This window comes from Balaenoptera musculus, chromosome 17, assembly GCF_009873245.2.
Source record: "Balaenoptera musculus isolate JJ_BM4_2016_0621 chromosome 17, mBalMus1.pri.v3, whole genome shotgun sequence".
Classification (NCBI taxonomy): Eukaryota; Metazoa; Chordata; class Mammalia; order Artiodactyla; family Balaenopteridae; genus Balaenoptera; species Balaenoptera musculus.
Window position 1 is genome coordinate 76,479,555 of NC_045801.1, and position 17,156 is coordinate 76,496,710.

Consider the following 17,156-nt stretch of genomic DNA (forward strand, 5'->3'; position numbering starts at 1 on the left):
TTTTAAAAAGTTAGCTGAGTTAATAAAGAACTAACAGCACGTACGGACACAGATGTGGCAGCAGGATCATGGTAGCAGACAACTGTCTGCAGGTTGGGAAGCACTGGCCGGGCTTAAGTCTTGCCTCTGGCTGGTTAGGATGTGACCTAACCCCTAGGGCTAGGGGAGCGTTTCATGTTGCCTTAGATTCCTCTGCTATTTCCTCCAGAATTGTCTGGGTCCACTTACGAAGAGTCTGAGATAAGATATTCACATTTGGGAAGAAGAGTAAACAGTGTATGAAAATTTTTTGGGCTAGTTTTTCAACCTTTTTATGACAGAAATTACTAACAAATGAAAAGTTAAAGAATGAAAGGAACGCAACTAAGGAGCCCGCCTGCCACAACTGAGACCCGATGCAACCAAATAAATAAATAAATAAACATTTTTTAAAAAAAGGAATGAAAGCAAATATGAGAAAATGTACTAACTTTATATCAATAAACCATAAACCAACATCTAAGTAAATGGATGTTTTCCAGGGAATTATAAATTTAAAAGAAAACAACTTATCAAAACATTTTTTAAAAACCCAAATGAAAAGATTAATGTTATTTAGCACACACAAAAAAATAAAACACTTTCCAGAGCATTCTGCCAGAATAGTCTAACTCTGACACCAAAACCAAGCAAGGTGCACAAAAAAACAAACATAAACAAAACAAGACAAAACAAAGTAAACTCTTCAAGTGAAATTCAGTAGTGAACTAAAATAATACATTATGATAGAGCAGGATTTAAAGATAAAATGCAGATATGGTTGAATAACTGGAAATTTCAAAAGTAATTTGGTACTTTATTAGATTAAATATGAACAAAAAACTCTAGGAAAGAAAAGCAGTATCTTTAATTTTAATGCAAGCCGCAATAACATTCAAAAGAAATGTTTCTAATCTTTCATTGTAAGATAAAAAGCAAGGAAAAAAATGCCATTATCATAACATTCCTGGCATCCTAACCAACGCAATAGGAAGAGAATAAGAATTAAGAGGTATACACATTGGCAAAGAGAACGACTCACGCAGATGTCATGACTGCCTATTTAGAAAATCAAAGTGAAATAACTGAAAAGCTATTAGAACTATTAAAAAGAGTTCTGTAAGGTGATTGGATGTAAGGAAGAAATTAAAAACACTGTTACATACATACAATACACCTGTTAGAAAATGTAACAACAAAAAAGATCCCATTCAAAATCAAACAAAAAGTGTGAAATATCAAGCAACAAACTTGGCAAAAAAATGCAAGATTTATACAATTAAAATGATGAAGTTTTATTGAAAGACATAAAACAAATTAATGGAGAAATGTTAGTTCCCTTGATAGAAAATGATGTAGCAGTTAGCTATTCATTTGGTGACAACATTAGATGCCTAACACGTGCAATTTGGGTAATATATTGAAAATTGCTCACACCTTACTAGTAATAAGGACATGCAAATTAAAATAACTTTACTGTTTGTTCAGACTGGTAACAGTAAGAAGTGAAAAAATATGCTATGTTTTTGAGGCTGTGGGGAAAACCGGCCCCTTTCATGCATAACTAGTGAGAATATACATTTTTGGAGGGCAACCTGACATGATACATTAAAGAAAACAATAAGCATGAACTTTGACTTAAAAATTCCACTTCTAGGAATCTACTCTACTTAAAAATATACACCATAGTGCTATCTGCAATTGCAAAAACTGGGAATAATGTAAGTGTTCAGAGCTGGGTAACGATTAAAGAAATTCTCATAGATTTATATTATGTGATTGTTAGAAGATGTATACGTATTGATGTGGAAAAATTTGTAAGACATTAAATTAAAAACAAAACTCAAACGCCAAAATAATATAATCCAATCCCACCCCATCCCACTGTGTATGCACAAGCTTATACTGCAGAGAAGTGTCTTAAAGGATATACACCAAAGTGTCAATAGCGGCTGCCTTTGGGAAAAGGAGAGGAAGTGTGGGAGACGGGGATGGAGAGGAAGGGCTCCAGGCACGGGCGGATGGTAAGGTGAGGGTGCTGTGTTCATTTTGTATTTAAATTGTTGGAATACATATTCACTTTTATAAAAGTATCTTTAAAAAGTTTTATAATTTAACAAGAAAATAAAACTGAGTTGGACCAGAACGTGATTTGGCTTCTCGGGAAGATTTTATTTGGACACGGGGGTTGCTTAGTAGATAAGGTTCTTTTGAGCTCTACTAATTTGTAAATGAATCATTTTATAAGTCAGCTATATCTGTGCCATTAGAGGGCAGGAATATTTTAACCTTGGTTAGGCTTCCTGTTCTACTTATACACGGTCACACATGTTCAGGAAGACAAATTAGTTTTAATGTTAACAATATACAAGAAAATATATTGTGGAAAAAAGTATATCCATGAAAGGTTAAGTGACAAAAACTAAAAAATAATTGATGATTTTGGAAATCTGCTTTTACCCTTCCATCTCCCACCCCAAGTGGCTAAGTAAGCATATTCTAGTGCTAAGGGCCACGTATAGAGCTGTTTATGACCAATGCTGCCATTATTTAAAAAGGGGTGACAAGTTTACAGTTTAGACACTAATCCTACCTGATGAAAAAGTATAAAAACCTAGAACATCGACAGATTTTTGATGTTGCAAATTCAATAATAAGAAATTAATTTAATCCTTAATGATCAGTTCAACTGCTACGGTATTGCAGGGCAATCAGGAAAACTTTGTAAAGTTTCAAGAGACTAAAGTTAGCACTGCTCCGTTCTCCAACAAAGTTGTTTTTTATTTGTTTTTTTTTCTAATATTTACTGGAAATTTTCCATTTTATTTCAGTCCCCCAGCTCTATCCCAGCCAAAACCATGTTTAATATGCCCATATTATTACAAGATAAAGATCCCAGATCCCCTGTGGCAAAAGAGTCCCCTGTCCCTGAATTTTGACCTACTTTAAAAATGACTGAACACACCTTTTGGATGAATAGTTACGCAACACATATTCTTCTTCTTTTCACTGCCATTTTAATAGAAAAAGAATATAAACTTCTATATTACAAAATATATTTCACATTTTTTTCAATAGAAACTCAAAAAACACTAACTTTATAAGATAAATGGATGTTTAAAAGCAAATTCCGGATGGTACTGCATCAATGTGGGGAAAAAGTGTATTAGGGTACAAATACCCATTTGACTACAGGTACAAAAGTATCAGTGAATATAGAGAGGAAATTCCAAGTGAACAGTGTTCTGACCGCTATGATCTTTTGGTCTCTATACCACTTCACTTATGATTCAGAGGCTGATCTGCGGATCAGTTCCCCAAAATAAGCAGTGATTGTCTTCAATCTATTATTAAGAAAGTTTTGTTCTATTTCCACTTGCCCTCCAGGCCCAGCCAAGGACGCCACCTAAAAAGGGAACAGAAGAAAGTCACACATACATAAGCATGGTTTCAAAAGAAATCTTTCATTCAGATGCTTTATCAAATAATACAGCTCTGGCTTTTTATTTAAGTCTTTCAAATAAGGAGGCATCTCAAACGTTCACTGTTACTTTCCAGGTGGGTATTAATGCACTATTTGGTGGCAGAAATACTTGTTTCAGACACTTTTGACATTACGGGTGTGACCACAGTGCTATGTTATTGTATAAGACCTAATCTCTCCAATGCCAGAAGTTACGGAACTTAGAGGAACAGAAAATCAACATATCGTTCCCAAATATCAGGTTTACTTATTAAGATGGAATACATCAGAGAGCAAGACAGACCCCGCCCGACTTTCATGGGAGCTCCAGCCTCTACCACCTACACCTTTTACTTCTCTAGGTGGGTTCTGGTGCTGTTCTCCCAGCTTGAATCACCTCCTCCACCTGTTGCTCTTTTGTGTGTGTGTAGTTTTAAGTCTCCCACTCCCCCATTTTTATTGTGGTTAAATACATCACTCTTTTTGAGGTCTACCGTATATGGTGACTAACGCCGTTATCTGGAAGCTAAAAGCACCGTCCCTCTCCACCTTCACATAGTTAACCTCAAAAGGATGCTTCAAATTGGCAATACTTTGCCCTAAGTCCTTAGACAGAAAAGGTCTGTTCTGGTCCAACATTTCTTCATCCAACCTCTCAGGTCCGTTACTAGCAAATATACTCCCTCCTTGCCCATGATTACATCACCAGAGACCAGTCTGCCAGGGCAGCAGTGAGGATGAAGGGGAAGGGAACGCATGGAAGCCCGGGGACTCAGAGAACTGAAGACACGGGGTGCTGGAGAGAGGGCTCCCCAGGTATCAGGGACCAGCACCAACGACAGAGACACCACCTCTGTAATTACGTCACTGTAACGGGCAAAACTGTAGCTGCGTGTCTTGCAAAGAGAGGTGTTGTCGGTCTAGTTTGGTTTGGAGGTGAGAGATCTAATCTCAGTGGTATTACACATGCTCCACCAGCATCGAGTGGAAGGTAAGATTTATTGTACCTCACCAATGAGTATGTATTTTTAAAGCATTTCAACTTCCTCTTAGAAAAACGTCACAGATACAGAAATAGGGAAGAAGCAAAGCTCATTCTATAGTACACACTAAAAGAAAAAAAAAAAAGAGGCTGTCCCACTAAGGCAGTAACAATGTCAATTTCAACCCCCCCACCCCAAAGAGATGCAAAAGAGACAGCTGTGTTTTTACCAGTAGGAACAGATGACAGCAGAAGTGAAACACAGTATCTGTTACAAGGATGAGAGGCACACACACATCCCACTGTTTACTAAGGAGGCACATCATTATTCAGGTAGAACTAGAGCAGCACTTCTTAGGAAGAAGTGTTTTATTTTCTATTTTGATATCTTTATGTCAGTCTGATTTTTCACAAGGAAGGGCAAAATGAAGAATTTGTCTTTAACCAATAAAAGGCATTTTGACTAGTATATTTAAAATATAATTGTTAAAAAAAATATAATTGTTTCACAGTAATTTTTCTATGAGTTAAGATATAACTTAAGTGCAGTATTTCTCCCATTCCTTTAAATAGTGATTTATTTAAAGAAAGTGAGACTGGCAAGCAGAAGTTTTCTCTGGGGGTGGGGTTAGGGAAGGAGAGAGGAAGAGGAAGGAAAGGAGGAGAGAAGAGGTCGGGTGAAGAGAAGCAAGGCAGAGCTGAAACAGCAGCAAAAAATCTGCTAGGACAGGGAGAGCAGAGAAAAGCAATCAGAGGCAGATTTAAATACCAGTTCTACCAATAATTTGCTCACCAATATAGAAAGCCATTAAGACAGGGTTTGGCTTCCGAAATCTAAAAAACAGGAATACTACCTATCTCTCTAAAAAGAGCACCCTGTAAGCCATAAATAGAATTACAGAAAAACAAATCTCTGAGAAGGTAGGGTTGCCTGGACTTGGGTGCTTTGGATAGAAAAAGGAATGAAGACGTCTTACGTGGGAGTTTTTGAGGTCTATTATAAAATAGTTATTTATAAATTATTATATAAAATAAAATATCTTATTCAACAACTACTGAATAAATAGCTTAAAAGTTTTGGTTCTAGGCAGTGGAGTGTAGCAAAACAAAACAAAACAAAACAAAAACAACAAAAAAACCCAAAGAATGTTGCCTTCATGGAGCTTATATTCTAGCTGGGAGACTCAGATGATGGACAATTAAAACAAGTATTGAAAACGCCTATCTAGGGCTTCCCTGGTGGCACAGTGGTTGAGAATCTGCCTGCCAATGCAGGGGACACGGGTTCGAGCCCTGATCTGGGAAGATCCCACATGCCGCGGAGCAACTAGGCCCGTGAGCCACAATTACTGAGCCTGTGCGTCTGGAGCCTGTGCTCCGCAACAAGAGAGGCCGCGATAGTGAGAGGCCCGCGCACCGCGATGAAGAGTGGCCCCCACTTGCCGCAACTAGAGAAAGCCCTCGCACAGAAACGAAGACCCAACACAGCCATAAATAAATATAAATAAATAAATTAATTTAAAAAAAAAAAGAAAACGCCTATCTAGTGTTCAGAAAGAAATTAAAAAAAAAAACAAACTTAATATGTTACTTTAAGTGTTCTAATTAAAAATAATTTCTAACTTTAGCCTTTTTGTGTTTTTCTAATATTTTCACAAGTACATATATTTTCAAGGTTAGAATTCTAGAGTTGAAAGACTAAAAATTATGTAGTTCAAGACATTAAATAACATTTTGTTTCAAGCAAACTTAATGCCATCAATTTCCAGCTCTCTTTATTTTTCACTAGCAGGTTTAACTGACAAAATGTCATCTGGTTCCTTCCCCTTTCTTAAAGTTTAATAAACTGAGAGAGAGAGAGAGAGAGAGAAAGGAAAGGGGAAAGGAGAGGGAGAGGGAGAGGAAGAGGAAGAGGAAGGAGAGAGGGGAAGGGGAGGGAGGGAAATCAGCAGCTCTGGATGACATGCTACATTTTTGGTATTGTACTTGATTTACCAAAATTTGGTACTAGATTTACGAAAAGAAATCACAATTTGTTTGGGCTGGAACTAGAACTAAGGAATGAACTCTCATCAACTAGATTTCATGTCAGGCAATAAGGCTGTTCTTTGGGGATGGGGAAAAGAGAAATGGGTAAAGATCACAATGCAGGTGATAACTTTAGTGAAATAAAAGGTACAGTGTAGAAGATTTAAGAGTTAAATAAAGATTCAAAATTGCACTTTTAAAAAAAAGCAAACTGATATAAAGTAAAAATATATGGTAACTGAATGAGAGAAAATAATTTCTAAACTGGATCCTCATGGAAAAATATATAATAAATACTTTATTATAAAAAGGATACAGAACAATTAGAACACTGAAAAAAATGTCCTATTACTACACTGGAGAAGTGATTATTTCTGCAACATGCAAAATCTTGCTTAGAAGCAAATTACACCAAGTGAATATGAAGAGTACTTTTTATGGGGCCTATAGATCTCTGTCAATTACAGTGACATAAGCAAAAAGCATCTGAAATATTGGCACTGATCAGAAACCTAATGACTACTGTATAGTACAGGGAACTCTACTCAGTACTCTGTAATGACCTGTATGGGAAAAGAATCTAAAAAAGAGTGGATATATGTACATGATTCACTTTGCTGTACACCTGAAACTAACACAACATTGTAAATCAACTATACTCCAATAAAAATTAATTAAAAAAAAAGAAACCTAACGTCCAACAGACAAGTGTCTCACCCACAATTCCCTTTTGTCCTTAAGTTTCTTTTGTTACATCCAACTAATAACTTCACAAAAATGAAGGTTGGACAAAAATATTTCTGATGAACAGTTCTCTGGGAGATAAAAGAAAATATTTTTTATCAATGGAAAACCAGGCAATATTCAAACTTATGCATATTTATTGAAATTAGTTCCACATCTCTGAACATGGTAAATATAAGTGAGATTTCTATGCTTAAGTGAATAAATCTTATTTTTTATTTTTTGCTGTTTTTCATATAACTCGAATGCTACCTCAGGCTCTCACAGACATTATTTCCTCTCTGTTTCTCTCTTCCTTCAAATATTTATTTGTTGATTAAGACAAATAAGATTTTAAAAAGCCATCACTGTCAACAGGAGCACACTGGTGACATGTCAAAAAAATTCTCCTGGGCATCAAAAGCTCACCTACATGCATCTCTCAGGAGAAGGCTATAATAACCAGAGTTCACTAAGCTTCGTCCCTCACCTGTTACCAGAACAGGTACTGGAAACAGGAAGACTGTTCTTAAATTCAACAAGTTCCCTAAAGCACAACAGACTAGAGAACAAGGAAGCCCCTGGTTAACGGCACAGGACTTGTATACAGCTCTGTGTGTGGCGTCCTTTATTGAAAAACCTATTCGGGGGGGGGAAGGAAATATAAGCTTAGGTTCAGAAGCGTTTGAACTTTCTCAGTTAGCCTTAGGAGGCCAGCTTCACAGGCCCCCCCAAGAAACAGAATGTACATGCCGTACAGGAATGAATAATACTGCTCTAACTGTCCAGCGGCAAACTTTCCAAGGGAAAGGCTGGCTGGTGAACGTTAGAAGCTGACCAGTTGTATCCTGAATTGCCACATATGGTTAAGCAGTGAATTTCACCAAGAACAGAGCTGGTCTAGAAGCCTGGGTGCCAGTGGCTGGAAGAGAGAAGAGAATCCCCGCGGCAGATAAAGCTCCGCAGCAAGCGCCGGTCATTTGGAGGTGACGTTTCAGCCCCCTGTTGTCCTTCTCACCAGTCAGCAATGAAACAACCAATTCAGCAAAAATTCTAATTCCCTTCGCTTCTCTTGTCACCTCAACTTCCGTCCACGGCTCCCGCTCTCACGGTGGCCAACTCTGTGACTGGTGATGAGGACCTTGCCAGCGGGAGACAGGAAGGCACTGACTGCCGCCGCGAGAAAGAAAGACCCGCAAAGGCCTACCCGTCCCTCGTTCACGCACCGGTGCGAGCGGGGCGATGGCCTGACCGGCTCACTGCAGAGCTGCCGTGAGGAGCCAGTGGAACGTGCAGGGCGCCCTGCAAACTCTAAGTACGTGTGCCACTACCACAAGGGTCCTATGTTGTATATAAACGCAGGGGACAGTCCTTTGCAGGATGAATGCAATTCTGTAGGGTGAGTGCCCTGCGGTTTAAAGGCTGGGCATTGTCAGGGAAAGCAGTTTCAGAGTTACTACTCCTACAGGTACCAGAAGTGCAGTCCAGCTCTCAGCCCTCTTTCTGTTCTCTCCTGCTTCCGGTGTCCACACCTGGAGTTTAAGGGACCTCCAACTGTTGGGGTGATTTTATCACATTTACCACATGGATATAGTTTTGGCTACATGAAAGTGCTGCCATCAGACCAGATTTCTACTATGGAAACTTCATTTAGAGCAATTTGACACAATTTCTTATCAAGCTTAATATTTAGAAGCTAGTAAGGCCCCAATTTTCCTTTTATTGAATAAGCAGATTGCTATAATAGCTTAGAACTAATATTTGCAAAGAAATTAGTGGTAAACATTTATTGTATTCAGCCAAAAATCAAACACTAAAAATGCCAATGAACTGAATTTTGTTATATTTAAAGTGTTTCCCCAAATAACAAAATTACCTAATAGTTTCCATATCTATAAATAGTTTTAACTATTCAAATGCATATAATTCTATTCGTTTATATGGTAAGTTTTATAAATTTATTTATTTTTATTTTATTATTTATTTATGGCTGTGTTGGGTCTTCGTTTCTGTGCGAGGGCTTTCTCCAGTTGCGGAGAGCGGGGGCCCCTCCTCATCGCGGTGCGCGGGCCTCTCACTATCGCGGCCTCTCCTGTTGCGGAGCACAGGCTCCAGACGCGCAGGCTCAGTAGTTGTGGCTCACGGGCCTAGTTGCTCCGCGGCATGTGGGATCTTCCCGGACCGGGGCACGAACCCGTGTCCCCTGCATTGGCAGGCGGATTCCTAACCACTGCGCCACCAGGGAAGCCCCTATGGTAAGTTTTAGAAATGTTCCCTATAGATAAGTCCTCCCTCCCTATCTCACAAAATAAACCATTAGAAGTGCAATGACTGTGACGCTTCCTAGACGCTATGTATTGGCTCTGATGGGAGCCTCAAGAATTCTGCCGACTAGAAACGTCTCCTGATTAAATCTAATGTCAATTTCTATACTTAAAGATACAACTTAAATAATCGCAGGATAAGTTTTACCTACAGTGTTGGGTTAATCTGTAAATATTTTCCTGCTCTATCAGGCAATAAAACAGGTGCGGTCTGGCCCAACTGTTCTCATGATGTCTGTCCGGGGAAGTCGTGGAAGCGGGGAGCACGCCTACGAGACAAGTGCCAGGAAGGCGCCTGGTTAATTTTCTCAACACAACCCTTAGGGAGGGTGCCCAGTGTTGCCCTGCCCTCTGTACTGCTGTGAACAAGTTATAAGGAAAAGTAACTTACATTAATTTGACTTGAAAAGTACCAAGGCTCTCACTTTTCTGAGTAATCACATTTTAAGAGTTATGAAATCAAACAAAGATAAGGATGAAAAAAACAAAACAAAAAAAAAACAAAAAAACAAGGATAAGGAGGCACTATATAAAACTGACCAGGAGCCGCTCCTCTCTCTGTCCCCAGGTCTGTCTGGGAGACAGGACACCTCCTGTTAGACGTTCCACCCGCAGGGGTTTCATACAAACACGGTGTCTGACAATCGTTGCCGTGTGGCTTCTTTCGGGAGACTAAGCATTCTACTCTGCTCAAACCTCTATCCATATCGTATACATTTACTACTTAAAAGAGAAGATTCTCATGTTTGGAAAGCATGGTAAACCCAAAGCTAGTACTGGCTGCAAATCTATGGCTGTCAAAGGAAAGAAATGAAGGAAAACACAGCAAGATACAGGCGTCAAGTAGATAATATACAATAATCCCGCACTCCATCTATAGTGATTTCAATGAGTGAGCTATAACTTGCCTCCAAAGAGCCTGAGTCTGAAAGTGAGAGTCTGGATAACAAGGGACACATGTCCTGGAATAAACCCCGAACAGAGGAAGGGAATAAGAGACTGAAGAAAAAGGCGACCTGGAAAAATATTTTACTAGATCCAGAAAACAGTGAGACTTATTACTTATATGGAAAGATTATAAGACAACTTATATTTGTGTTGAGTCCACAGTCAGCTTAACTACCCTAAATATAAATGTTATCCAGAGTACAGATCTCCCTGGATGGGAACTTAACTGCTCTCTATAGGCATTTCTATGAGAGAAACGTAGGCTGAGCTTCAAACAGCAGGACTCATAACCTTAGAACCCAACCCATTTGTAAGTTCAGGGTGTTGTGATCTTCTAAATGCTCCTCAACAAAAAAGCTGACTTCTCTGCTACTCTGCTCTTTCTAAACCTTGTAGCACCGTCTCTTCTCTCATTTAAAAAATCCTACATGTGGATAGGTTGTCTTCATTTTATTATAAAAAGAAAAGGTGATTTCCCACTGTAATTTGATCTAAATTCAATACCAGTATAATGTGCTTGAAATCTTAAGTTTTCTTTTTGACTTTTATTATTCTCTAGTGTCATTACGCCCTCTAGAGGTAGAAAATGTGAATGAACTACAAACCGGAATTCTGGCAGGTGTGTGAAGTAAACCAAAACGAAGGAAAAAAAAGTTAACTTTTTCCTTGGTCAAGTGTTAATTTAACTAGAAAAAATGTACTCACTTGAACTTTCGTAAAAAATAGTGAATTTCCTATTGTCATTCAAGTACCCAAATATGCCCATCTAATGTTTAATATAAGGATCATCTAGCCTCTCATGAGACTAGTTTGATGCATAATATCTTTTTTCTTTTCAAAAATTTTTTTCTTTTCTTGATGCATAATATTTACGTACGAGAAAAAGAGAATTATGGAATAGGCTCAGCCTTATCTGGGAATCTAGAACGCAGATCTGAGAGTCACATGAGTAGCAGATATTAGGTTTAATATTCAATTTGATATAAAAATGCATAAAGCAAGGGGATAGTGCTTTTCTTTTGTCTTGTAACAGCACAAAGTATTGGAGAGACCTAATGTTTAGACACAATGGCTCATCAGTAGACAATAGGCAGCAAGATCTAAGAGCAGCCCCTTCTAACTCACAGAGTAGGGGCTTGTTAATTCTATTTCCTTTTCTTTTAACCCAGAGAATCTCAACTCTGGCAGCACATGACAATCACGTGCGGGGTTTTAAAAAATTATGCTTGGGTCTCATCCCAGAAAATAAATTAGAGACAATCTTTCTCAGTAGACCTGAGTCTCAGTAGTTTAAAAAAGCTACTCAGCTGTGACTGTAAAACTCTTAGAAGAAAACACAGGGGAAAATCTTCAAGACATGGCATTTGGCAATAATTTCTTGGATATGACATCAAAAGCACAGGCAACACACAAAAACATCAGATAAGCTGAACTTCATCAAAATTAAAAACTTTTGTGCAGCAGAGAGTAAAGAGGGAGTTCCCTGGCGGTCCAGTGGTTAGGACTCTGCACTTTCACTGCCGAGGGTCGGGGTTCGATCCCTGGTCGGGGAACTAAGATGCCACAGGCTGCTCGGCGTGGCCAAAAAAAAAAGTAAAGAGGCAACCCATGGGATGAGAGAAAATACTGGCAAAGCATATATCCAATAATGGATTAATACTCAGAAGATACGCACATGAAAAGATGGTCAACATCACTTGTCGTTAGGAAAATGCAAATCAAAAGCACAATGAGATACCATTTCATACCCATTAGGATGGCTATTACCGAACAACAACAACAAACAGAAAATAACAAATGTTACTGAGATTGTGGAGAAATCAGGACTCTTGGGAACTGCTGGTGGGAATGTAAAATCGTTCAGCTGCTGTGGAGAACAGTAAGGTGACTCCTCAAAAACCTAAAACTAGAATTACCATGTGATCCAGCAATTCCACTTCTGAATATATAACCAAGTGAGCTGAAGGCAGGGACTTGACTAGATATTTGTACACCCATGTTCACGGCAGCCTTATCCACAACAGTCAAAAGGTGGACCCGTGGACCCTAAACGTCCGTGGATGGATGAATGGATAAACAAAATGCAGTGTACGCATACAACAGAATGCTACTTAGCCTTAAAAATAAAGGAAATTCTGACACATGTTATAACATGGATGAACCTTAAGGACATTATACTAAGTGAAGTAAGCCAGACACAAAAGGACAAATATTGTATGATTCCACATACACGAGTAGTCAAATTTATAGACAAAAGTAGAATGGTGGGTGTCAGGGGCAGGTAGTGGAGGGATGGGCAGTTAGTGCATAATGGGTGCAGAGTTGCAGTTTCAGAAGATGAAAAGGTCCTGAGATGGATGGTGGAGATGCCTGTACAACAACATGAATGTATTTAACACCATGGATTGTATGCTTAAAAATGATTTATGGTAAATTTTGTCATGTACATTTTACCACAATTAAAAAAAAAAAGCCACTCAGGTAATTTAATTTGCAGCCAGATCTGAGAGAGACCCAGTGTTCCAAAGACTAAGCAGATGAACCAAAGACGGGAAAGTGTAACACATTAAAATAAGATATGTCCAATACAAGTAAGTATTACTGGTTTCTGAGAGGAGGAAGAGAAAAAAAATCTATAATCTGGGATGTGTGTTTATAAATTAAATCCTGTCATTTTACAAAAAAAAAAAAAACACATTTTTTTTCTGGGGGGGCCATGCCACACAGCTTGTGGGATCTTAGTTCCCCGACCAGGGATCGAACCCGCGCCCCCTGCATTGGAAGCACGGAGTCTTAACCACTGGACCACCAGGGAAGTCCCCATTTTACAAATATCAAAGCTGTTTATTCTCTCCTCTAGAGAAAACATGACATCTTTACCTATTGGTCCTCTTCAAAATCTTAGTAATGCTTACACTCTTTCCATGATAACTTTATGACAGGATCTTCTAAGTAACAGACACACGACTTTTTGAGGTTTATGGTCTAGACGCACTGTGAAAAATGCTTTATCCCTTATTTCATTTGCTCTTCAAAACCACCACTAACAAGTGGCAGGGCTGAGACGAAACTTGGGCCTGACTCTCAGCGTCTCTGTTTTCAGCCCGTTACTGGAACGTTATCCACGTCCTCCTACTTCCGTGTCACTGATGTTCTGGCCACCTTCTCCTCAACTCCTCCAGTCAAATCTGCTTTAGCTTTAAAGTCTGGTTTATCTGCTGTATCATCCAGGGCCTTTCCTGAAGTCATCCAGCAGAAAGCCAGGGCTTTTAATCTCTGCCTTTCTTAGGAGAAGGCTACACTATCACTATCCTGTAATCCTGAGAAGATGCTGAACTAGCGTGCCTGCTGACCCCGGTAAGACAGGTCTGGAGACACAACAGAGGGAAACCACCAAACAAAAGAAACCTATGCAGAGACCTGGGGTGGCTCGAGAGAGAGAGGGAGAGAGTACTTGTGTAGGATGGAGGGCAGTGCCTCTGGCCGGGGGGCAGGAGGCAGTGGCTGTGGGAACTGAAAACAGGAGGAAGGAACACAAGAAACGTGAAATTCTGCTCTCGCTCTTCCCCGCCCATTGCCGTGGCCTCGGCTAAACAGCGTCTGTGCCGCGCCTGCAGAGCTACAGCTGGAAAGCGAGGGCGGCTGAAGAGAAGCTCTGATGGGAGAAGCTGAGAGAAGCAGATGGGCACCAGCCCTGGCAGCTGCCCTCTCACCCCCTGCTCTCCAGACATCCTCGGGCTGATGCCGGACACTCTGTGGTGAAGGGGTACAGCCTTCAGTCGCTGCTTTTGCCCAGCCCCTCCCCAGGGGGGGCCGCTGTCCTGTGATGGTGTTTGGTGAAAAGGAACCGCAGTCCTGAGCTGGCGGGTGAGCAGCCCCAGAGCTCACTCACCGCCACCCCTGCAGGTGGCCACTGGGGCCCACGCAGCCCTAGCTCGTGGTTTGCAACCCAGGCTGCACATCAGAATGACCCAGGAAGCTTAAGAAACTGGTTAGATCAATTTCTGGGATGGGGCTCGGAGAGTCAGTTCTTACAAATGCCCAATGACTCTAAAGGGCAGCGAGGTCTGACGCTCACTGGATTCTGGCCTGGCCTTTCTCCTTCTGCATTACTCGAGAATAGCCAATAGCCAGTAAAACAAGACATCTGAGGACCACGAATATTTCATGGAAGAAAAACAAACAGGCCTAGAAATTATATCAAATGCAGAAAGGATAAAAAAGATTCATGATTTAAACTTCTTATAATAATAAAAATATTCGAGTGCAAAAGAAGAAAACAAAACACAATGCAGAAACATTAGGTGTAAAGAATATAAAAAACACAATAGATGGGATAGAGAGAATTTATATATGTGAGGAATGAAGACCAGACTGAGGTAATCTCCCAGAAGGAAAAAGGGGACAAAACACCAGAAAATACAGTTATGGGAGACTAACATCCACATAACAGATGCCCCGAAAAAGGAAAAAAGATGGTGAGAAAATAGTTGAACAAATAATGGAGATAATGTCTCCAGAATAAAGCATGATGAACAAAGCTCAGTGACAGAGTTGGATCTCAAGTACCAAATGGGAGAGAAAGGGAAAACCGGCACCCAGCAACACTGGAGTAAAATTTAAATATGAAAGACAAAAGATTTTCAATAGAATGCTTCGCACAAAGCAGACATGTAATAAGCGCTTATAAAAAACACCAACAAAAGCATGAAATAAAGACATCATCACATCTTTGTGAGGCAGTTATTATTCTAGGGAAAAAACCCAACATGTTTAAAATAAATGTTTATGATAAGAACGGAACAAGGACATCTGAATGTTAGTCAAGTGTCCTATGGTTAAAACTGTTCCTGGACACATGGAGGTTTTATTTGCCTGTGGATTTCTATCTAGGCTGCCATTTTCAGGAATACCCAAAACCTATTCTCAAGGGCGGCCGCAGGAACGGGATCTCGGCTCGGTGAGGTGCGCACACGTGAGACACCACACATTCACCCTTTCAGGACGAGGAAGGACAAGCCCAGAGCGCTCTGTTTATGTTTATGCGGGCCAGGAGCCGTGGAGACGAACAGGATGAAACAGGCACGGATTTAACTGCTAAGCACTTCCAGTTTTCTAATAATAGTCAAAAAGCCAGGGACTTCTCATAAACATGTTCTCAAGTAAAGAAAGACCCTGTATCTTTTTCCGTCCAATCTCTGTAACAGTCACACAAGAGGCTCATAGAAGTTCTTCAGTAATGGCTTACCTGGTCAATATTAGCATTTCTTGGAAGAAAATAAATGATATTATTAGTGATCTTCTGGGAAAGTCTGAAAATTTCAAAGGTGGACAGTAGTTAAGGAAAAGTAACAAAAACAGTAGTTAATTTCTGATCAGAGATATATTCTTCACTTACTACATCATAACCCAAATGTACTCCGATATGTAACAATACCCTCTAATGGGACCTAAAGGGGAATTAAGTAGCATACTGTCCCTGACGGGTCAGGGATTAGAAGTTAAATCTATTTATTCAATTATCCTAGTGGTAGGAAACCAAGAGCCGGAGACACACATTCTTTCTTTCGGCCATTTCCTAGGTTTTGTGACAACAGGAAGAATAGGAAAGCACAATACCGTCTCTTTCTAGTAAAGAGTAAAGACAAGTAACTCTGTCCACTGTATTTTTCTAAATTTTAATTAGCAACTTAAAACACAATTCCTGTTAGAGTCATACATGACTCCTCTGGGGAGTAGAGATAGAGAAAGGGACGAATAACAAATGGTATTCTTTATGAAATAAGGGTTTGCTTCAGCATCCTGGAAGAGTAACAGGGAAACTTTGGAGACACAGAGGATTCAAGTCAGCGTGAGCTGAAGAAAAGCTAGGGGATAGTCACCCAGACTCTAGGGACAGGTCTTGAGGAAACCCCCATTTCCAGACAATAATGCCACACAATTAATGCCTTTTAGTTCTTGTTTTGTAATGGTAAAATTGGAGAGCAACCAATGGAAATATAACCTCACAGTTACATAAATACAACGTACCTTTTGGAGATCACTCACCAGTTAATTTTTATGCAAAACAAACTGGAATCTATCAAGTGCTACTAGCTAATAGCTCTCCTCTTCACTAATTTCTTACACACACACACACACACACACACACACACCCTTTCTCTCCACAACCACTGCTTGAGGAAACTCTAAGGACTTCCAAAGGATATCCATCAGGAGACATCATGGTGCTGATGTCGAAGATCTCGGCGGTGGCGTAGTCTGGTCCTCCCCAAGGCGGGCTGAGAAACACGACATCAGCCTTTAAACGAGAAGCCAGCTGCAGGAAATCTCCACAGATGAACTCAATCTTGTCCGCTACCCCATAAATTTCTGCATTATTGCGAGCAAGATCGATCTTAACAGGATCAATATCAATGGCGATCACTAAAACGGGAACAAGAAGGATGAGTTAAATGATGCTGATTATTAGTTATATAGACTAGTTCATCTTCTGAGCAGTCGGTTTATTTTCTGTGCGAGACCCTTTTTAAAAGACTTTTTAAAGGGAGATTAGGCCATATGTATGAGAGAGAGAATTAAACATTTTAATCTAAACTAGAAAGATTCACTTGTGTGGTACCAAGAAAAAGTGACTGAAGGGTGTGGCCTCCAGAGCCGCCTCGGTCAG

The 17,156-nt window shown here is 39.8% G+C and overlaps 1 protein-coding gene across 3 annotated transcripts in view; it reads right to left on the minus strand.

The window, feature by feature from the left end:
- Positions 1-2,726: 2,726 nt before the first annotated feature.
- Positions 2,727-17,156, minus strand: part of TGS1 (trimethylguanosine synthase 1) — a 35,963-nt gene continuing 21,533 nt past the window's right edge. For all 3 annotated transcript variants that reach the window (XM_036830141.1, XM_036830139.1, XM_036830138.1), the window contains exons 11-13: positions 16,696-16,912; positions 15,735-15,813; positions 2,727-3,424 (exon numbers count right to left, since the gene is read on the minus strand). In XM_036830141.1, the coding sequence (XP_036686036.1) occupies positions 3,302-3,424; positions 15,735-15,813; positions 16,696-16,912 (419 nt within the window). In that variant the 3' untranslated portion in view covers positions 2,727-3,301. The remainder of the gene's footprint in view (positions 3,425-15,734; positions 15,814-16,695; positions 16,913-17,156) is intronic.